The sequence below is a fragment of the Aethalodelphis obliquidens genome, unplaced genomic scaffold (genome assembly GCF_003676395.1).
Source record: "Aethalodelphis obliquidens isolate GAN/ISIS:26980383/991018 unplaced genomic scaffold, ASM367639v1 scaffold1, whole genome shotgun sequence".
In the NCBI taxonomy this organism is placed as follows: Eukaryota; Metazoa; Chordata; class Mammalia; order Artiodactyla; family Delphinidae; genus Aethalodelphis; species Aethalodelphis obliquidens.
This window is the reverse complement of record NW_020837945.1, coordinates 107,117,761-107,141,585: the sequence shown is the minus strand read 5'-3', so window position 1 is coordinate 107,141,585 and position 23,825 is coordinate 107,117,761. Positions and strand designations below refer to the sequence as shown.

General features: G+C 39.0%; 1 protein-coding gene across 4 annotated transcripts in view; it reads left to right on the top strand.

The window, feature by feature from the left end:
• The window catches only part of LEKR1 (leucine, glutamate and lysine rich 1), a 276,896-nt gene that overhangs the window by 235,953 nt on the left and 17,118 nt on the right, over nt 1–23,825 (top strand). For all 4 annotated transcript variants that reach the window (XM_027113337.1, XM_027113346.1, XM_027113353.1 and 1 more), the window contains 2 exons: nt 19,471–19,632; nt 23,188–23,487. In XM_027113337.1, coding sequence (XP_026969138.1) covers nt 19,471–19,632; nt 23,188–23,487 — 462 coding nt within the window. The remainder of the gene's footprint in view (nt 1–19,470; nt 19,633–23,187; nt 23,488–23,825) is intronic.

Here is a 23,825-nt window from a genome sequence, read left to right as displayed (position 1 = left end):
TGCATTTCTCTACTAATTAGTGATGTTGAGCATCTTTTCATGTGCCTCTTGGCCATCTGTATGTCTTCTTTGGTGAAATGTCTATTTAGGTCTTCCACCCATTTTTGGATTGGGTTGTTTGTTTTTTTGATATTGAGCTCCATGAGCTGTTCGTATATTTTGGAGATTAATCCTTTGTCTGTTGTTTCATTTGCAAGTATTTTCTCCCATTCTGAGGGTTGTCTTTTTGTCTTGCTTATGGTTTCCTTTGCTGTGCAAAGCTTTTAAGTTTAATTAGTTCCCATTTGTTTATTTTTGTTTTTATTCCCATTACTCTAGGAGGTGGGTCAAAAAAGATCTTGCTGTGGTTTATGTCAGTGTTTTTCCTATGTTTTCCTCTATGAGTTTTATAGTGTATGGTCTTACATTTAGGTCTTTAATCCATTTGGAGTTTACTTTTGTATACGATGTTAGGTGGTGTTCTAATTACATTCTTTTACATGTAGCTGTCCAGTTTTCCCAGCACCACTTATTGAAGAGGCTGTCTTTTCTCCATTTTATGTTCTTGCCTCCTTTGTCATAAATTAGGTGACCATATGTGTGTGTGTTTATCTCAGGGCATTCTATCTTGTACCATTGATCTATATTTCAGTTTTTGTGCCAGTACCATACTGTCTTGATTACTGTAGCTTTGTAGTATAGCTTGAAGTCAGGAAGCCTGATTCCTCCAGCTCCGTTTTTCTTTCTCAAGATTGCTTTGGCTATTCGGGATCTTTTGTGTTTCCACACGAATTGTAAACTTTTTGTTCTAATTCTGTGAAGAATGCCATTGGTAGTTTGATAGGGATTGCATTGAATCTGTAGATTGCTTTGGGTAGTATAGTCATTTCACAATATTGATTCTTCCAATCCAAGAACATGGTATATTTCTCCATCTGTTTATGTCATCTTTGATTTCTTTCATCAGTATTTTATAGTTTTCTGAGTACAAGTCTTTTGCCTCCTTAGGTAGGTTTATTCCTAGATATTTTGTTCTTTTTGTTGCAGTGGTAAATGGGATTGTTTCCTTAATTTCTCTTTCTGATTTTTCCTTGTTAGTGTATAGGAGCACCACAGATTTCTGTGCATTAATTTTGTATCCTGCAGCCTTACCAAATTCATTGATTAGTTCTAGCAGTTTTCCAGTGACATCTTTAGGATTTTCTATGTATAGTAGTATCATGTCATCTGCAAATAGTGACAGTTTTACTTCTTTTCCAATTTGGATTCTTTTTATTTCTTTTTCTTCTCTGATTGCCATAGCTAGGACTTCCAAAACTATGTTGAATAAGAGTGGCAAGAGTGCACATCCTTGTCTTTTTCCTGATCTTAGTGGAAATGCTTTCAGTTTTTCACCATTGAGAATGACATTTGGTGTGGGTTTGTCATAACATGGCCTCTATTATGTTGAGGTAGCTTCCCTCTATGCCCATTTTCTGGAGAGTTTTTATCATGAATCAGCATTGAATTTTGTCAAAAGCTTTTCCTGCATCTATTGAGATGATCATGTTTTCTTATTCCTAAATTTGTTAATATGTTGTATCACATTGATTGATTTGCATATATTGAAGAATCCTTGCATGCCTGGGATAAATCCCACTTGATCATGGTGTATGATCCTTTTAATATGTTGTTGGATTCTGTTTCCTAGTGTTTTGTTCAGGATTTTTGCATCTATGTTAATCAGTGATATTGATCTATAATTTTCTTTTTTGTGTGATATCTTTGTCTGGTTTTGGTATCAGGGTGATGGTGGCCTCATAGAATGAGTTTGGGAGTGTTCCTTCCTCTGCAATTTTTTGGAAGAGTTTGAGAAGGATGGGGGTTAGCTCTTCTCTAAATGTTTGATAGAAGCCATCTTGTCCTGGACTTCTGTTTGTTGGAAGATTTTAAATTACAGTTTCAATTTCATTACTTGAGATAGGTCTCTTTATATTTTCTAATTCTTCCTGGTTCAGTCTTGGAAAAGTGTACCTTTCCAAGAATTTGTCCATTTCTTCAAGGTTGTCTATTTTATTGGCATATAGTTGTTTGTAGTAGTCTCTTATAATCCTTTGTATTTCTATGATGTCACTTGTCATTTCTCCTTTTTCAACTCTAATTTTATTGATTTGTGTCCTCTCCCTTTTTTTCTTGATGAGTCTGGCTAAAGCTTTATCAGTTTTGTTTATCTTCTCAAGGAGCCAGCTTTTAGTTTTATTGATCTTTGCTATTGTTTTCTTTGTTTCTATTTCATTAATTTCTGCTCTGATCTTTATGATTTCTTTCCTTCTACTGACTTTGGGTTTTGTTTGTTCTTCTTTCTCTAGTTGCTTTTGGTGTAGGGTTAGATTGTTTATTTGAGATTTTTCTTGCGCCTTGACGTGAGATTGAATTGCTATAAACTTCCCTCTTAGAACTGCTTTTGCTGGGTCCATAGGTTTTGGGTTGTTGTGTTTTTGTTGTCATTTGTTTCTATGTATTTTTTAATTTCTTCTTTGATTCTCCAGTGATCTCTTAGTTATTTAGTAGCTCACTGTTTAGCCTCCATGTATTTGTGGTTTTTACAGGTTCTTTCCTGTAATTGATTTCCAATCCCATAATGTTGTGGTCAGAAAAGATGCTTGGTACAATTTCAATTTTTTAAAATTTTCCAAAGCTTGATTTGTGACCCAAGATGTGATCTATCCTAGAGAATGTTCTGTGTACACTTGAGAAGAAAGTGTATTCTTCCACTTTCAGGTGGAATGTTCTATAAATGTCAATTAAATCTGTCTGGCCTATTGTGTCATTTAAAGCTTGCGTTTCCTTATTTATTTTCTGTTTGGATGATCTGTCCATTGATGTAAGTGGGGTGTTAAAGTCCCCTACTATTATTGTGTTACCGTCGATTTCTCCTTTTACGGTTGTTAGCATTTGCCTTATGTATTGAGGTGCTCCTTTGTTGGGTGCATAAACATTTATAATTTTTATATCTTCTTCTTGGATTAGTCCCTTGATCATTATGTAGTGTCCTTCCTTATCTCTTGTAACAGTCTTTATTTTAAAGTCTATTTTATCTGTTATGAGTATTGCTACTCCAGCTTTCTTTTGATTTCCATTTGCATGGAATATCTTTTTGCATCCCTTCACTTTCAGTCTGTATGTGTCCCTAGGTCTGAAGTGGGTTTCTTGTAGACAACATATATATGGGTCTTGTTTCTGTATCCATTCAGCCAGTCTGTGTCCTTTGGTTGGGGCATTTAATCCATTTACATTCAAGGTTATTGTCGATATGTATGCTCCTATTACCGTTTTCTTAATTGTTTGGGGTTTGTTTTTGTGGGTCTTTTTCTTCTCTTGTGTTTCCCGCCTAGAGAAGTTTCTTTAGCCTTTGTTGTAAAGCTGATTTGGTGGCCCTGAATTCTCTTAGCTTTTGCCTGTCTGTAAAGCTTTTGAGTTCTCCATCAAATCTGAATGAGATCCTTGCTGGGTATGGTTGTAGGTTTTTCTCTTTCATCACTTTAAGTATATCCTGCCACTCCCTTGTGGCCTGCAGAATTTCTCCTGAAAAATAAGCTGATAACCTTATGGGGATTCCTTTGTATGTTAATTTTTGCTTTTCCCTTGCTGCTTTTAATTTTTTTCTTTGAATTTAATTTTTATTAGTTTGATTAATATGTGTCTTGGTGTGTTTCTCCTAGGGTTTATCCTGTATGGGACTCTCTGTGCTTCCTGACTTGGGTGACTCTTTCCTTTCCCATGTTAGGGAAGTTTTGCTCTATAATCTCTTCTTATGTTTTCTCAGACCCTTTCTTTTTCTCTTCTTCTTCTGGGACCCCTATAATTTGAATGTTGGTACATGTAGTGTTGTCCCAGATGTCTCTGAGATTGTCTTCAATTCTTTTCTTCTTTTTTCTTTATTCTGCTCCTCGGCAGTTATTTCCACTATTTTGTCTTCCAGCACAAGTATTCGTTCTTCTGCCTCAGTTATCCTGTTATTGATTCCTTCTGGTGTATTTTTCATTTAGTTATTTTGTTGTTCATCTTTGTTTGTTTGTTCTTTAGTTTTTCTAGATCTTTGTTAAACATTTCTTGTATTTTCTCAATCTGTGCCTCCATTCTATTTCTGAGAATCTGGATCATCTTTACTATCATTACTCTGAATTATTTTTCAGGTAGATTGCCTATTTCCTCTTCATTTATTCTGTCTTGTAGGTTTCTACCTTGATCCTTCTTCTATGACATATTTTTTGCTGTCTCACTTTTTTTCTTTTTTTTAATGAATGGGATTGTGTTTCTGTGTTACTGGTTGTTTGGCCTGTGGCTTCCAACACTGCAGTTTCTAGCTGTTGGGTAGAGCTGTGTCTTGGTGCTGCGATGAGCACTTCTGGAAGACCTTACTCTGATGAATATTCCCTGGGGTCTGAGGTTCTCTTTTAGTCCAGTGGTTCAGACTTGGGGCTCCCACCACAGGAGCTCAGGCCTGACTCCTGGCTCGTGAACCATGATCCCACAAGCCATGCAGGCAGCCATGCAGGAATCAGGCTCCTTGACTTCAGACTATACTACAAAGCTACAGTAATCAAGACAGTATGGTACTGGCACAAAAACAGAAAGATACATCAATGGAACAGGATAGAAAGCCCAGAGATAAACCCACGCACATATGGTCACCTTATCTTTGATAAAGGAGGCAGGAATGTACAGTGGAGAAAGGACAGCCTCTTCAATAAGTGGTGCTGGGAAAACTGAACAGGTACATTGAAAAGTATGAGATTAGATCACTCCCTAACACCATATACAAAAATAAGTTCAAAATGGATTAAAGACCTAAATGTAAGGCCAGAAACTATCAAACTCTTAGAGGAAAACATAGGCAGAACACTATGACATAAATCACAGCAAGATCCTTTTTGACCCACCTCCTAGAGAAATGGAACTAAAAACAAAAATAAACAAATGGGACCTAATGAAACTTCAAAGCTTTTGCACAGCAAAGGAAACCATAAACAAGACCAAAAGACAACCCTCAGAATGGGAGAAAATATTTGCAAATGAAGCAACTGACAAAGGATTAATCTCCAAAATTTACAAGCAGCTCATGCAGCTCAATAACAAAAAAACAAACAACCCAATCCAAACATGGGCAGAAGACCTAAATAGACATTTCTCCAAAGAAGATATGCAGACTGCCAACAAACACATGAAAGAATGCTCAACATCATTAATCATTAGAGAAATGCAAATCAAAACTACAATGAGATATCATCTCACACCAGTCAGAATGGCCATCATCAAAAAATCTAGAAACAATAAATGCTGGAGAGGGTGTGGAGAAAAGGAAACCCTCTTGCACTGTTGGTGGGAATGTAAATTGATACAGCCACTATGGAGAACAGTATGGAGGTTCCTTAAAATACTACAAGTAGAACTACCATATGACCCAGCAATCCCACTACTGGGCATATACCCTGAGAAAACCATAATTCAAAAAGAGTCATGTACCAAAATGTTCATTGCAGCTCTATTTACAATAGCCCAGAGATGGAAACAACCTAAGTGTCCATCATCGGATGAATGGATAAAGAAGATGTGGCACACATATACAATGGAATATTACTCAGCCATAAAAAGAAACGACATTGAGCTATTTGTAATGAGGTGGATAGACCTAGAGTCTGTCATACAGAGTGAATTAAGTCAGAAAGAGAAAGACAAATACCGTATGCTAACACATGTATATGGAATTTAAGGGGAAAAAAATGTCATGAAGAACCTAGGGGTAAGACAGGAATGAAGACACAGACCTACTAGAGAATGGACTTGAGGATATGGGGAGGGGGAAGGGTAAGCTGTGACAAAGCGAGAGAGAGGCATGGACATATATACACTAACAAACGTAAGGTAGATAGCTAGTGGGAAGCAGCCGCATAGCACAGGGAGATCAGCTCGGTGCTTTGTGACCGCCTGGAGTGGTGGGATATGGAGGGTGGGAGGGAGGGAGACGCAAGAGGGAAGAGATATGGGAACATATGTATATGTATAACTGATTCACTTTGTTATAAAGCAGAAACGAACACACCATTGTAAAGCAATTATACTCCAATAAAGATGTAAAAAAAAAAAGTAGAACGATAACAAAGTGAAAACTAAAATTAGAATAGGAAACTAACAGCTATGTTAGAAAAAATATAAAAATAAAAATATAGATGAAACAACAACTAGAAGGTAAAACAGAACCACAATAGTAAAAAAGAGGAGGAGGAAAAAAAAAGTGGAAAAGGCCTTGGCTGTGGAGGGTGGGGCCTAAGCAGCGGTGAAGTTTGGGCAGTGGGCGTGCCCTATGCTTAGGACCCAAAGGGCTGGAAAAGGAAGTGGGGTGGGTGGGGGGATTGTGGGAGGGGGGGCTTAGGCTCAACAGAACAGAAGCCCCCAGGCATGCCTCCTGCCTCTGGTCTTAGAGGGTGGGGGGGCCCCATCTGGGAGCCCAGCGTGCTTCCTGGGCTCCAGTGGGTGGTGCAAATGCCCTCTGCTCCTCTACTGCTCCTCCAGTCTGGAGGTCCCCTCCCACCTGCCTCTCCTGATCTCCCCGCCCTCCTTCCTATGCCCCCAGGACCCACGCAGCCTGGAGGGGGCTTTGGAGGGCGTGGGACCAGCCTGGGGGCTCGGCAGGTTCCCAGTGCCCGAGTGAGCGTGGCAAACGTCCTCTGCTCATTGCCTGATCCTATGGTCCTGGAGGGCCCCTCTCGACCGCCTCTCCTGTTCTCTCCTGGCCTCCCTCCTATGCCCCCAGGACCAGCCTGGCCCAGAGGGGACCACTGAGCGTGTAGGACCCAGCCCGAGAGCCGGGCAGAGTTCCCCAGCTGGTTGGGCAGGGGAAATGCTGGGCCCGCTCCCCCTCTGATCTGAGCCCCTGAGGGTCCCTCCAGGCGTGGGAACCCCTCCCCTTCCTGCCTCTCAGTCACCCCTCAGGGGCGCCTGTCCTGTCCAGGCTCCACTTCTCCTCCCCCCTCAGTGTCCCTACATCCTACCGGTGCTCTTGGGGGTTCTTCCCATCTCCCTGGACGTCAGGGTCCCCCACCAGCACCCGGCAGGCACCCTAGTTGTGGGGAGATGTGAACTCTGCATCTTCCCACACCTCCATCTTGACTCGGAACCTCCAACATAGGCTTTTTCTTCTCCTTCTTCTCTAAAGCCCACACTTCTTTAATTACTTCTATTTTTTTTTAGCCTCGGTGTACTAAGTTGGTTAGTCTATCCTTATTCACTTCCCCTACCCTTACCAATCCATGTTTAAAAATATGAAAAGATGACCCACCTATCTAGCAATCCAAAAAATTCAAATTAAAGCAAGGAGAGATTATTTTTTACTGCTTCAACTTTGTCTTGCAGTGAAAGTCTAGTGAGATAGTCTTTCATTTTTACTCTTTAAGGGACTGGAAATTACACACAGCCTTTTGGAGGGCAGCTTGGCAATATGTATAAAGAGATATTATAAACATCCCATCTTTTGAGTCAGAAATTTCACTGATGGGTACTTCCCTGGTGGTCCAGTGGTAAAGAATCCACCTTACAATGCAGGGGGATGCGGGTTTGATCCCTGGTCAGGGAACTAAGATCCCACGTGCTGCGGGGCAACTAAGCCCACATGCCACAACTACTGAGCTCACATGCCTCAAGTAGAGCCCGCTTGCCGCAAACTACAGAGCCCACACGCTCTGGAGCCCATGCACCACAACTACAGAGCCCACGCGCCGTGGAGCCTGTGCACCACAACTAGAGGAGAGAAAACCTGCATGCCACAACTAGAGAGAAGCCTACACACCACAATGAAGATCCCGCATGCCTCAAAAAAGATCCTGCATGCCGCAACTAAGACCCGATGCAGCCAAAAAGGAATTAAATAAATAAATAATAAATAAATAAATCTTTGAAAAAGTAAAAGAAATTTCACTGATGGAATAAGTGAAATGCAGATGGAGATTCACAGATCATTCCTTTCCCTCAAACTCCTGAGCTCCTCTTAGATTGACAAAATGAACTCTCCTGCCTTTGCTTATGTAGAAGTTCCTCATCTCTTTGGTCACACCCCACCAATGACCTTCAGATATAATCCACTGGAAAAGAAGTCTCTGCATCCATGATCCACTCTAGTACTGCTGCTTCCTGTGCCCTATCCCTGAGGTGCTAACACAGCATGCCGACCAAGTTAGTGTTAGCATCTGACCATATAAAACTATATGTTCTTGCTTTATGCTAAGTTAATTTGTTGATGAAAATAAACATATGTGAGATTCTCTAAGTTCTTATTAAAACCATGATATCTTTCTAATAAATTAATTATATCATAGATGTATTTTGGCCTGTGTAATTTTCTTTAATATAAATGGACATTTCATTCTTTTGAGAGGACATGACTTTTTGTTAATAAGGCTTATAATTTAGCTTAGTAGTAAATCAAGATCCAGACCAGTAAAGCCAGCGAATGATAATTACGTTTGGCTGTGTTAGTTATTGAGACTATGATTTAAAAGTTCCCTGAAAGTCCTCTCATGAGAAAGGAGAATCGCTAATATGACATTGTCATCTCTTTCTTGGGTCATTGTGCCTTTGCATAGGAATGAAATGTTCCCTTTACAAATGTGTAATACACATATTAGAATAAACTTCATAACTTAAATGCTTTTAACAGTCAAAAAAAGTAGATAGCAATTTATGCCCTTGCTTAATTATTTTAGAGTATGTAAAAAGCACGTAATAGAAGCAATAGTTGCTGTGCAACAAGGATGGCACATTTTTAAATAACTGAGTATTTACTAATTATCATGGATTTTTGTTTATTTCAAGTATTGCTTTGATGTGAAGAAAGCAAATTAATGTGCATGCTGAACATTTTAAATTGGTTCCAAATGCAGTGTTGTTACTTTTCAGTTAAAATGTTGTAATTAAGGGCTTCCCTGGTGGCGCAGTGGTTGAGGGTCCGCCTGCCGATGCAGGGGACACGGGTTCGTGCCCCGGTCTGGGAGGATCCCACGTGCCGTGGAGCGGCTGGGCCCGTGAGCCATGGCCGCTGAGCCTGCGCATCTGGAGCCTGTGCTCCGCAACGGGAGAGGCCACAGCAGTGAGAGGCCCGCGTACCGCGAAACAAAAAAACCCAAAAAACAAACAAACAAAAACTGTTGTAATTAAAACGTTTCCCACAGCCAGACTGCTTACAATAAGTGATAGTCACCTATTGACTATCACTTTATAGTGCCATAAACAAATTCCAACCAAATATTTTCTTAGAATATTACTAAGATATCACATTATGGAACATCTTAGGATTATACTATTGACCTCATTTTAAACAGTACATAGCGTTTTGAGAAACCAGTAGTTAAAACAAACAAAACCTTAATTCCTGACTAAGCAAATGGATTGATAGTGAAAACTCAGGGAGAAAAAGTTTACTTCAAGAAATAATTCCAGCATTGAAGGGTGAGGCAAAAAAAATCTCAAATTCTTCTTTAAAATGGAAGAGCCAAATGGCCTAATAATTCCTAATGTACCTCAGTGTACTGTTAATAGAATTTAAAAAAACAACTTGTAAAATACAATTTGACAGAGATAAAGTCGTCATTTAAAAAATATCAGTTTTCATTTATGTGTAATTAATGTATGGTTAAAATGAATATTGAGGGTACACTTTAATTTTTTAAATTATGCCATGTAATTTTCAAAATTGAATTAATAAAATCATAAAATTTTAGGTCTGGAATAGCCTGCAAAGATCATCTGATTTAAACCCTTAATCTACATAATAAAAATAGTCTCTATTATTAGAGTGTTTACTATATGCCAAGCCTTGTGCTAAATGCTTTTCATCAATATAATTTTAATCATTCTAACATTATTATTCCCATTTGCACATGGAAAAAAATAAAGCTCAGAGAAGTTAGGTAATTTGCCAAGGTTATATAGCCAGGAAATGAGAACTGATACCACACCCCCACCCCCTTCCAAAATGAGAGCTAATACAAAGTCCAAAATGTCTGTATTTGGCTTAGGTGGACTAACAGGAACCAGATTTACCCTCCTTCCTGAAACAACTAAAACACTGGAGAAAAGATAGAAACAATGGTTTCAAGACACTGGACATCAGGCAATGAAGGACAGTGATTCTTGGAGATAAGAGACAAACAAGATAACCCCTGTGATTGCCCTAACTTAGTGCCTTGAGATAAATTTAAGGCCATGGTACAGGGAGTGGGAATCCAGGTGGAGTGTGGCAGATTCTCTGAGTTGAGGAGACCTTATGAAGAGTGCAGGGACTCTAAGTGGCTAGAATTCACAGGATAGTGTTCTCAGGAGACAGCTGCACAGAGAAAGAATATTGGATGTCTACAAAGAATCCCCATTAATTATATGTATGCTCAGTGCATATAAATGGGGAAACTACCCAGAGCAAGGGAGACCAACTGAAAGGATCAGAGATAATGCTTACACAAGGCCAATAATAATGCCTGTTCTCACCAGCCAGACTGGAAAACCTATAATTCATAGGGCAGTAGGTAGAGTTCTCAGAAGGGTCTTGCATCAGTAGTAGGGAATAATTAGCCCTAGACTAAATGCTGAGCTGGTCCTGCTCAACAAATTTTAAAAGGAAGGCATTAAAAAAACTCAAGCTGATTCCAAGAAACTTAACTACATCCCAGAAGAGAGTTCAAGAATATTTATAAGAATACAAAAATATCCAGCATTTAACAAGATAAAATTCACAATGTCTAGCATCCAATCAAAAATTGCCCTGCATGGAAACAGGAAAATAGGACTCAAAATGAGAAGAAAGATCAACAAATAAAAATTGACTCAGAAAGGCACAGATGTTAGAATTAGCAGACAAGGACATTAAAACAGTTATGATAACTGTATTCCATATGTCCAAAAACTAGAGGAAAAATTGACCATGTTAAGCAGCGATGTGGAAGATATAAAAAAGACCTAAACTGAATTTATAGAGATTAAAACTACAATTGTCTGAGATGAAAAGTATACTGGATGGGATTAATGGCAGATTAAACATTCCAGAAGAAGAGGTTAGTTAAATTGAAGACACAGCAATAGAAACTATACAATGAAATAAGATAGAAAAGAGACCCAGAACAAAGAAAGGGCATCAGTGAGCTGTAAGACAAATTCAAGTGGCCTAATATATGTATAATTGGACTCCTCAAAGGACAGGAAAGAGAGGACAGAAAAAATATTTGAAGAAATAACAGTTAAAAAAAACAAAATTTGATGAAAACTATAAACCCACAGATTCAAGAAGCTCAGCACACCTCAAGCATTATAATCCAATTGCTCAAAATTATTAATAAAAAGAAAATCTTAAAAGCAATCAGAGAATAAAAGACATATATGAGGAACAAAGATAAGGGTGAGAGCTGATTTTTTTTTATCATAAAGAATATAAGCAAGAAGACAGTGGGACAGAAAGTATTGAAAGAAGAAAGGTGGGGCAGGGGTGAGGGGGTGGTGGTGGGAGCTGTCAACTTAGAATTCTATACAAAGTGAAAATATTTTTCAAACATGAGGGTGAAATAAAGGTCTTTTCAGAATGAAAAAACCAGAAAAAATGTATCTCCAGCACACCCACACTATAAGAAATGTAAAAAGAAGTCCTTTATTCAGAAGGAAAATTATACCAGATGGAAATACGGATCTATACAAAGGAATGTAGAGCACCAGAATTGGTAACAATATGGATAAATATGATATTTTTATCATTTAAATTTCTTTAAATTATAATGGACTATTTAAATTAAAATATTAATAATCTAATGAGATTTATAACACGCAGAAGCTAAATATATGACAACAATATCACAATAGCTGGGAAGGGAAAGATGGAAGTATACTATTGTGAAATTCTTTTTTTTCTTCTTTTAAGTGAAAATATAATTTATTGGCTCTCGTAACTGCAAAGTTCAGTGGTGGGCTACCTTCAGGCACAGCTGGATTCAGGGCTGTCAAGCTGGTTTTCTGCCAGATTGGTTTCATTTTCAGACTCAGAGTTGTCCTTCCTGATGGCAAAAAGGGAACAGTAGCTCCTCCCGTCTCTTTTCTGCATTCTTAGCAAAAAACTCACTGTAGCTGTCAGATTCTAACTGAATCATGTGCTTAGTCTTGAACCAATCACCACAGCTGGCAAGACTGGGCATGTTGATTCATTTGGACCTGGGTCACATGCTCACCCTTGCAGGACAGATTCCCACTCAACCATATTGACTACAATAGGGGAAGAATGAATCCCTAAAAAAAAAAGAAAAGAAAAGAACAAATATCCCCTCAAGTTTTCAGTTGAAAGATAGGCCAAGAGATAGGGCAATGGGTAGGCAAACTGACAATGAGCTGGGAAATACAGTGGACCCTTCTGGGGGTACCTTCCTGGCAGATTACCCTTCTCTGAGAATTTCTCCATCTGCCTCATGGGTTGAGCCAGATTCCTTTCATTTGCCCCACTCTGGCCACTCTACACCCTTGAAACCCTGCTTTCTATCCCCAAAGCCTGAATTGAATGGATGAAAGTAATAGTTCCTGGACCCTCTGACTTTTGGTTGGGGTTGGTGAGTATGGAACAATGGCAGGAAATCTAAGGAAGGGAAGAAGGGGTCCTTTCATTTTAGTTTTATCCATCAACCAACCATCACAGCCCCCTTTTTCCTCCAGCCTTATAGAGATATTATTGACATGTGACACTGTAAGTTTAGTATGTACAACATGATGATCTGACACACACATATATGTGTTGCAAAATAATTACTACAATAGGGTTAGTTAACATATCCTTCACTTCACATAATTACCTTTGTTGTTCTGGTAGTGGTGGTGAGAATATTTAGATTCTTATACAATATATGAAGTGATGTATCACAAGAAGATAGATTGCAATAAGTTAAAAATATATTCTATAAACTCTAAACCAACCACAAAAATAGAAAAACAAAGAGTTACAGCTAATAAACCAGCAAAGGAGATAAAACTGAATTTAAAAAATAATCCAAAAGAAGACAGAAAAAGAGGGGGAAAAAATGAGATGGGCCAAATAGAAAATGCATAGCAAGATAGATTTAAAGCTAATTATATCAATAATCAAATGAAATATAAATGGTCTAAACCAGGGTCAGCAAACTTTTTCTATAAAGGTCCAGTTAGTAAATAAAATATTTTTGGTTTGTGGAACATACAGCCTCTGTTGCAACCACTCCACTCCATCATTGTAGCTTAAAAGCAGCCATAGATGATATGCGAATAAATGGGCATGGCTGAATTTAGTCTGTGGACCACGGTTTGCCAAGCCCTAGTCTAAATACCCCCATTAAAAGACAGAGATTGTCATGTTGGATGAAAATGCGAGACTCTACTATATGTTGCCTATAAGAAATGTATTTTTTTTTTAATAAATTTATTTTATTTATTTATTTATTTTTGGCTGTGTTGGGTCTTCGCTGCTGCGCGTGGGGGCTACTCTTCGTTGTGGTGCGTGGGATTCTCACTGCGGTGGCTTCTCTTGTTGCGGAGCACGGGCTCTAGGCGCGTGGGCTTCAGTAGTTGTGGCACGCGGGCTCAGTAGTTGTGGCTCCCGGACTCTAGAGGGCAGGCTCAGTAGTTGCGGCGCACAGGCTTAGTTGCTCCGCGGCATGTGGGATCTTCCTGGACCAGAGCTTGAACCCGTGTCCCCGTGTTGGCAGGCGGATTTGCAACCACTGCGCCACCAGGGAAGCCCAGAAATGTACTTTTATATAAAGAAATATTTTTAAAAATAGGTTAAAAGTAATGGATGGAAAAAAGATACGCTAGAACAAATCAAAAGAAGCTAAAGTAGCTACATTACAATCAAAATAGATTTCAGGGAAATAAATCTGAATATTTAGAATATTACCAAAGATAAAGAAGGTCATTTCATAATGGTAAAGAGATTGGTTCACCAAGAAGACATAATAATCCTAAATGGTTTTTCACCTCGTAACAGAATTTAAAAATTAAGCAAAAAATGATAGAACTACAAGGAGAAATAGACAAATCTATAATTAGAGTCAAAGATGTCAATAACCCTCTCTCAATAATTGATAGAAAAATATCCAGAAAACTCATTAAGGATATAAACTATGGAAAATAGTATAATAATTTATTTTGAAGAGATACAGTAAACACTATTACCAAATATGACCTAATTGATATGTATAGAATCCTCCATTTAACAGCAGAATACACATTCTTCTCCAGTGCACATGGGACATTTATTAAAGTAGATCATATACTGGGAGTAAATATGTCTCAGTAAATTTAAAAGGATTCAAGTCATACAAAGTATTTTCTCTAACCACAATGGAATCAAATTAGAATTCATTAACAGTTATCTGGAAAAAAATCCCCCAATATTTTGAAACTAAATAAATACCAAGTCCATGCTCTTAACCACTATGCCATGTAGATGTGTAGGAAGACAGCTGTGTGGAAAAACTCACCACGCTGAGCTATGGAGTCCACCAGAGACACCTGGGTGTGCAGCCCTCTCCACCTCATGGTAGCTCTAAGATCTTTGTGAAGGCACTTAATTTCTCTGAGACTATTTCTTACTGTAGACAGTGGGAATAATAATTATTGTATGTTCTTTCCAGGGTTGTTGTAAGAATTAAATGAGTTAGTAGATGAAAAGATCCCTGTACCATACCACCTAGCCTGTTTGTTACTTGGTGAACATTCTCTCCTTCCGCCCTCAGTTTACTCAGTTCTTGGCAGGACTTCAGTGCATAGTCTGATTCCTTAGCATTCGTATTTTTTTTACTACAATACAAAGCCTAGTATTTGAATAGTCATCTACTTTTATAACATATTTATTCAGTGGTTAATTTAGAAATAATCTGAAGTATTAGTTTTCAACCAGTATTTGTTTTTAAACTTTTAGAAAATAGTATAATTTATTTTTAGGAGATATATTTTGTTTAATGATATATATACATCAAATATAAACAAGTGGTCTGATTTCTACTTTGACATCAGAAACTCCCTTGGTTTTAAAGGGATCATCAAAGTAATCAGTGATTATATTTGGTGTTTGGCTCCACGAACAGTTAGAAAATGATATCAAAATCAACCACAGGGCTTCCGTGGTGGCGCAGTGGTTGAGAGTCCGCCTGCCGATGCAGGGGACACGGCTTCGTGCCCCGGTCTGGGAGGATCCCACATGCCGCGGAGCGGCTGGGCCCGTGAGCCATGGCTGCTGAGCCTGCGCGTCTGGAGACTGTGCTCCGCAATGGGAGAGGCCACAACAGTTAGAGGCCCACGTACAGCAAAAAAAAAAAAAAAAAATCAACCACAAAGATCTCACTTGGAAAATAATTAGTGGAAAGATAGCATTTTGCACACTAGTATTAGACACAAATATTATAAAACCCTAATTATGCATTTCAACAACAAATACAAAAGGAATTAAAAAACAACATACTCAGAATGCTCTGGAGTCATCAGAAGGCCTTCAGGGAGGAGACAGAGTTTGAGCTAGAGGAAGATATGGATGAATTAACATCTGGAATGTGTTCACAGACAATAATTGATTTTTGTGTAGCTCTTGAACTCATATATTATTCATGCTGTTTTTTAGAGATTAGAATTTTTTCATGATTTTCAAAATTACTATTAGTTTTGTATAAAGCAGTTCATAACATATGTATGCACCATCACCTAATTCATTTATTTTGCATAAACATAAGTCCTGCCATCTAAGATACTTTAAACAAACAGCTCTTATCAACATGTCAAAAACGTAAACATGACAATTTGGTATGAATTCATCTTTTCAACGACAATATACCAGCTTAAGCAAATCATTGTTTGTGGGCTCATCACTTTGTTCAGACTCTTCAGATCGTGAAGGAACCAGTAGTGTCATCTCTCTGTGCTACAGTCAACACATTCAGATGGCTTTTGGCTTCCCACTGCAGCTTCCTTAAATGTTTAGAAATCCCACCTGAAGCTCATCACGTTGCTTCTCTTTCTCAGGTTGTGCAAATTAAAAATCAAATCAGAAATAGTAAATCACTCTTCTTTTTATCTACAGTGTTTTTCTTTCCCATCCTCCATCTATTCCTTCCTTTTTCCCCTTCCCCTTACCTACACTAGTTCATTCCAAGGAACAGTTCAGGGGCAAGAAGATCTCCTTTCTTCCTGACTCAGGTAGAACAGAACATTCTTCTCATTCAACCAGTCAGCCACCCCCTTTCCTTCCCTGAACTCTTCCTTTGTTTCCTCTTCATCAAGGGACTCTGCTGATTTGCTAAATGGCCTCTTCCCCATAATAAATTTAAAGAACTTCTGTTTTTAAAAGTTCTTCTCAAGTCCTTCTGTCATCTAATTTAGTTTGTCCTGTCCCACATAGTTTATGTACATCCTTGTTCTCTTAATTTGAATCCATATTTTGAAATATGTCTTTTTATCCTAAAATAACTCTGGCTCTACCAATTAACCACACAAGGAAATTTTTTTGAACACTTGATATTTTAGTACCTTGGCACAAGTTTTTCTTGAGTTTTTCAAAAAATGTTTGTTTACTCTTTTTTTTTTTTTATAGTGTCATGGTATCTTGTGGGCTATTAACTCTTGAAGTTTTCTGAATGTTTTGCATTTGATTTCCTCCTTTCATGTGTTCTTGACTTATCTATTCCAGTGTGGCTGGAATAATCAAACGGGAAAGGCAGTAAAAGTCAGGTTGGAGAAGTCCAGGGCCGCCATACATGCTGTTCAGGTTGCATCGTGACTAATAGCACAGGCCAAGGGAGAGAAGGGAGCTGGAATCCGGCCTGGGCTCTGCTCACCAAGTCTTGTGCCCTGCCCAAGGCTGTGTTCTTCTAAGGAAGGCATGCTTTTTTGATCTACACAAAGGTGTCATATGGGCTGATGGTGGTCCTGTGGAAGATCATGTATGGAAGTTTGGATTTTATACTAATGCACTGAAAAACCACTAAGAAGGAATAAAATAATCCAATTTATAGTTTGTGAAGAACACTCTGCTGTGTATCAGGTGTTGGAGAGAGGCAGGAATAGAAGTAAGGAGGCCACTCAGGAGGTGGTGGTGACCACAACTAGGGTGGTGGAAGTAGAGGTGTAGAGAAATGGATGGATTCGATGCATCTTTTGGAGGCAAAATGAACAGGACTTGGTGCTGGATTAGGTTTGGAGGGTAAGGGAGACAGAAGTGTGAAAGGTGATTACCCCAGTTACTGACTTGAATAACTCGATGGGTGACGGTACTGTGTCCTGAGATGGGGAGCATTGAGGAAGGAACAGGTGGGGAGGGAATTGTATCAAGATCTCTGGTTCAGACAGTTTTTCTGAGATACCTGTGATGTATCTAAATGGCTACCAGGAGGCAAGTGAACACAAGTACCTGGAATTCAGAAGAACATCTGCTCTTTTTTCTGAGGGCCCTGAGGCTCTCCTTGTCTTTTGTAATCTGCTAGCAACACACCTGAACAGTTCTATCATGTTCCTAAATGATTATCGGTATGCTTTCCCCCAAACAATCCAGAAATTTATTTTGAGAGAGCCAAAATAACTCCGTGCATTGAGTATAAACGTAACTGTTTTGCCTTGATGCAAATGGTCAGTCCTATACCCAGTGCAATAAATCCCACAGACCCCACACTGGGACTAGTCTTCTATGTGGATTTTATGTAATTTAAATGGCTTCCTGAAAACTTTCTTAGCAACCTTTCTGTTTCCTGGTACCCTAGTTTCAGTATCCCCTTGAGAAATTCAGGTTGACCTCTCTCCTTCTCCTCTTAGTGGCCTGAGAATCACAGTCACAGTAAGTCATGTTTGACGGTTTTTCTCCCAAGTTATCTGGCATTTACTCCCTCTTAGAATTTATAATCATGGCACAATGTAAATCTCGAGCCGGCCTGTCACTGGGATCCCTTCTCTACTCCACTATATAGTCTCCCAGGGCTAAATGACTCCAGGACTCATAGATTTGTTCTCTCGCTCCAGAGCTAGACAGAGCCAAAGCCAATGGTTAAAAACCATGGGGAGAGAGATGTTGGCTCAACTAAAGGAAAAACTTCCTAATGCTGAGCGCTATCTGAAAATGGAAACGCCTGCTGGGGAAGGAGTGAATTATGGTTTCTGGTGGTGTTGAGGCACAGAGCAGACAATGATTTGGTGCAAATTCCACGGTAGAGACTGAAGTCAGGGTGTAGAAATAATCTCCACTGCCTATTGAATCCCTGCTTGTGCAAGAGCTTTACACAGATGTTTCATCTCATTTATAATCCTCATAACGACCCCCAAGGGAATTAGTTATAACCACATCAGGAGAGGTTACAGTCACAATTTAAGATCACACAACTAGAGTGGCAGAGCCAGGATTTAGAGCCAGGATTTAAACTCAATCCAAAGCCTTTGTTTATTCTTCCACAATTCATGGAAGCTTGAGAAAATGAACCAGGGGATTTCTAAGGTCCCTTCCAGCACCGTGATTTTATGTGAGTCAAAATCTGGATACGGGCATCACTGACTATGTTTTCCTTCAATCAGCCTTCTGGCCTCAATCGCATTAAAATGATAATCTTTGACCCCAAAACTGTCTGATCTCTATCAAGAAAGGACCATTTTTAAAAAATCGACATTTATTCCTTGTATCCACTCTTAGTTTTCAGCAGAACTTAGTGTAAGGAGCCTCAAAATCTTTTGTTTTTTCCTTATAGGGTTGCTGGCAAGGACTGAGTTTACACCATAAATGTACAGAAGATGAAGCTTTTAGTATTTCTGAAAACTGTTATAATATATTGTACTAACTTCTCTACTCATTTTACAGGTTTTGATGGTCTTAGAAGATGTAACACTATTTGACCCAAGGTCAACTTTTCTGGCCCGAGTTCTGAGTCAGATTGTTTTTAAACATTAGAATTTAAAAATTAATATTAGGATTAGAATTTTTTTTTTTTTTTTTTTTCTTTTTGCGGTATGCGGGCCTCTCACTATTGTGGCGTGGCCTCTCCCGCCGCAGAGCACAGGCTCCGGACGCGCAGGCTCAACAGCCATGGCTCACGGGCCCAGCTGCTCCGCGGAATGTGGGATCCTCCTGGACCGAGGCACGAACCCGTGTCCCCTGCATCGGCAGGCAGACTCTCAACCACTGTGCCACCAGGGAAGCCCAGGATTAGAATTTTTAAAATGATTAGATCCTGAGTTCTCATCACAAGAAAAAAAATCTATTTCTTTAATTTTGTATCTATATGAGATGATGGATGTTCAGTAAACTTATTGTGATAATAACTTCAGGATATATGTAAGTCAAATCTTTATGCTATACTGCTTAAACTTATACAGCACTGTATGTCAATTATATCTGAATAAAACTGGGAGAAAAAATATGAGTCTGAAAATAGGCTTAATTTACTTATCTTAAGATAAAATGGCTCTATTTGTGTGTTAAATGCTATTTTCTAGGTTGAAGCTGAACTCGCCAAGGAAAGGGCCCAACATTTAGTTGAATTTCAGGAGCAAGCTCTTCTCTTTGAAGAAGTTAAACTGGAACTCGATATTGAAAAGGAAAAACACCAAGAAATAATCCAAAAGTGTAAGAAAGAAAAAGAAGAACTACAAATGAAGGTCTGTCATTATGATGTTCATCATTATTTAATGGGTTTGAAACTGTAGATGTTGGTTATTTCCTCCTAAGGACACCACTATATTTATAACTCCTGTAGATTTTCTCATGGTCATTGTGCCTTAGTTTTAGGTAGATAGAATGGTTTGGCTATTCTCCAGAATGAATGACTGAGATAAATTATATAAGCATACAATCCAGCTATGTATGGTATTTTTTCCTACTAAAATAAACTTATTTTTAAAACAGCATAAATTATATAACTAATAATTAGCATGGTTAGATGTTCCAATACCTCAAGTATCCAACAAAAGATAATGAGGTGTTTCACATAATTAAAATTTTACCAACAGTTAAAGGCTATCCCCTTTAATGGCAAATATTTTCAACTCTAAATATTTTTGAATGAAGGAAAATATTTTTTAAATGTAATCACACCTCCATAATTTCTTTTTTTCAAAGTATCATTTTAACTTTATTTTATTTATTTATTTATTTTTGGCTGCGTTGGGTCTTTGTTGCTGCGCACAGGCTTTCTCTAGTTGCGGTGAGCAGGGGCTACTCTTCATTGTGGTGCACGGGCTTCTCATTGCAGTGGCTTTTCTTATTGCAGAGCATGGGCTCTAGGCACGCGGGCTCTAGTACTTGTGGCTTGTGGGCTCTAGAGTTCAGGCTTAGTAGTTGTGGCGCACGGGCTTCGTTGCTCCGTGGCATGTGGGATCTTCCCGGACCAGGAATCGAACCCGTGTCCCCTGCATTGGCAGGCGAATTCTTAACCACTGCGCCACCAGGGAAGTCCCCATAATTTCTTAAGCAATGCATCCTAAACATAATACAAGGTTTCGTTAAGGTTCCCTTGTTTTCATAACACCTGAGAGTAGAGTGTGTGTGTGTGTGTGTGTGTGTGTGTGTGTGTGTGTGTGTGTGTGTGTGTATTAACCAAGACCCAGTGGTGAAGTCATATTTTTGAATAAACTCATTAAGAGTCTATGTAAATTAGCCTTAAATGAGACTTACTGGCCTCTACTTTGGTGTATAGCGGGTATGGTACAGCCTTTTCAGTAGCTCACTGGGAACGATAGGCAGGGCTAGCCACGTGGGTGTAGCACCATAGGTCCCCACACTCAAAAAGGCCTTTCAGGTTTAACATTCTGCAAATGCTGTCTTGAAATTCTTAATAATTTTACATCTGGGGGGACTTCCCTGGTGGTCTAGTGGTTAAGACGCCCCCTTCCAATGCAGAGGGTTTAACTTCCAATGTGAGTTGGATCCCTGGTCAGGGAGCTAAGATCCCACATGCCTTGGGGCCAAAAAGTCAAAACATAAAACAGAAGCAATATTGTAACAAATTCAATAAAAACTTTAAAAATGGTCCACATCAAAAAATAAATTCTTAAAAAATTTTTTAAAAAGTAATTTTATCTCTTAATTTGTGTTTTGTTAAGTGAAGTCATATTGGGACAATGGAGTATGTGCTGGGAACTTGTAACCTGGCTCACCTTAGGCCCCTCCTCTTCTGGACAGATTCTATCCTAGACAGACCTCTTGCTTCCTGGCTCCTGCCCCCCACCCCACTTTTCCCGTAACCTTGTGACTGCCGTTGCAGTCCCCAGGTGGCTCAGGACCAGCAGCAGGGGAATGCTGAAAGGCAGGCCCCAACTTACCAGGGCTACAGTCTTTCAAGAGAAATCGTAAGTCCAGATTTTGTGAGTGAATTCTCTTGATTTTTAATTTTTTTTTAAAGGAATATTATTCAGCTTTATTTACTTATTTATTTTTGGCTGCACTGGGTCTTCATTGCTGTGTGTGGGCTTTCTCTAGTTGCAGTGATCAGGGGCCATTCTTCGTTGCGGTGTGCAGGCTTCTCATTGCAGTGGCTTCTCTTGTTGCAGAGCACAGGCGCTAGGTGCACAGGTTTCAGTAGTTGTGGCACACAGGCTCAGTAGCTGTGGCTTATGGGCTCTACAGCACAGGCTCAGTAGTTGCAGCGCATGGGCTTAGTTGCTCCGCAGCATGTGGGATCTTCCTGGACCAGGGCTCGAACCCGTGTACCCTGCATTGGCAGGTGGATTCTTGACCACTGTGCCACCAGGGAGGTCCCTTGATTTTTAAAATGTTGACTCCCTTTTTAAAAAATCAAAACATGTTTGTGGCTATGTGAGCCTCCTCTCCCCAGGATAACCTGCTCTGTTTCAGTGTCAGCTCTCCTCTGGATGAAGGAAACTACTGTTCAGACCTAGCAGTGGCCCTCTTCCTTCCTGGATTAATTGAAGAAAATGGAATATTAATTTAATTTATAAAATTACTAATGTGGTAAATAGATTTCTTGTAAAAGTTATTCTTAATGTAAATTTAACATTTGAAACAAATTTTGGATACATAACTTAAGTAATGGTTCACAAAATCCTTGGAACTTTGGTCTATGAATGTTTTCCAGATTCTTCATGGGCTGATTTCTTGTACTAATATTTATGTGACAATATCCATAGCATAAATAATAAGGATATGTTTCATCAGAAGGAGTTTTGCTCTTCCTGGTCTGTTTTCTGTTATTTGTTTTGCTTTTTAAGGAGAAAAAAGTAAGTAATCTTTTCCCTTCTAAAGAATTTCATGACTTTGAGGAGAAGTTTCTCAAGTTATTCTTTCCTCTCTTTGTCTAGAGGTACCACCTTTAGAAGCAGTATATTTTCTAAGTATTCTGGTATCGTCTAGAACTGCACTGTCTAATGTGGTAACTTATGTGTCTACTTAAGTTTCAATTAATTAAAATTAAATTGAAAATTGAGTTCCTCACTCACGTTCGCCACGTTTCAAATGCACAAGAGCCCATACTAACAAGCGAGAGCCTATTATGTGCATTTCTTCCCAGCTTAACGAACAGTGATATCACCTTCATAGCTTGGAATTGGCCAAGGTGAGAGTATTCACACCATGGAAATTAGATATAAATCTGGCTTTTGTGTGTGTATGTGTGAGTCCGTTGTTAAATATCTACCAGCACACCACTATCAATAGTCACATGTGGCTAGTGGCTACCATATAGGACAGCACAGAATATTTCTATCATCACAGAAAGTTCTGTTGGGCAGGGCTGCTATAGAAGGTGTAGTGTCTAGGGTACCTCCAGTCATCATATTCAAGAAAGAAAAAAAATATATCGAAGGAAAACTTAACTGGTATGGTTTGAGTAGACTATAGGTGTGGTGCTCTCCTACATGCATCCCCAAACATCAGGCATTTCTAGGTCCCAAAGCCACCCTAAAGTGAGTCCAGACAGGCACTTGATCAAGACTTGAGCTGTCCTTGGTAGCTCAGTTCAGCCACAGAGATTTATGTATTTCCAAGTATGCCCAAGTGATTAATGCAATTCCATTTTAGTTGATAAAAATAAAATTTTAGTCTTAACTTTTAAAATCTTGAAGCCCTATATATGTCATAGGATTTGTTTTCATCAGATCAGAACACCAGTTATTTAGAATAAACCTCTTAAAACCACGAGAATTCTGTGGATACCTAAAGACTATCACCCACAAACTAAGGCAAGATTTATCTTACAGATATCTGACTTAATTGAAGGCGCTACTAAGGATCTAAGGCTGAAAGTGGCTGCTCTTGAAGAAAAGCTCCGTGAATCCCATATTCAATATACTGAAGAATCTGAGTTAAAGGAGAAAGAAATCGAAAACCTTAAAAATTTGGTTGCAGAATTTGAATCACGCTTGAAGAAGGAAATTGACAGTAATGATTCAGTTTCAGAGGACTTGAGGAAGGAAATGAAACAGAAGTCAGATGAACTGGAAAGAGTAATGCTGGCACAAGCACAACTGATACAGCAATTCAACCAGTCCCAGGAAGAGGTAAGAAGCAGGTGATGGTACCATTGCAATAGTGAAAGAGTGCATGTTCTTTCAACAAACAAAACAGGAAAGGTAGCTTGGTGTCATGCAAAGAGTCCTGGACTATTAATCAGAGATCTGGGGTCATATCCTGGCTCTGTCCTTAACTAGGCAGGCACTTAACCTCTCTGGACCTGGCTTCCTTTTCTGTAAAATGAATAATACATTTAACTACATAATCTCTAAGGTTTCCTGAGCCAGTTCTACTGTGTTGCAAATGACCATTTAAAACCTCTAAGATTAGAAATCTTTATAAATTTATGTCTTATTTGTTGTGACATTAAATCTTTGCCAAAGAA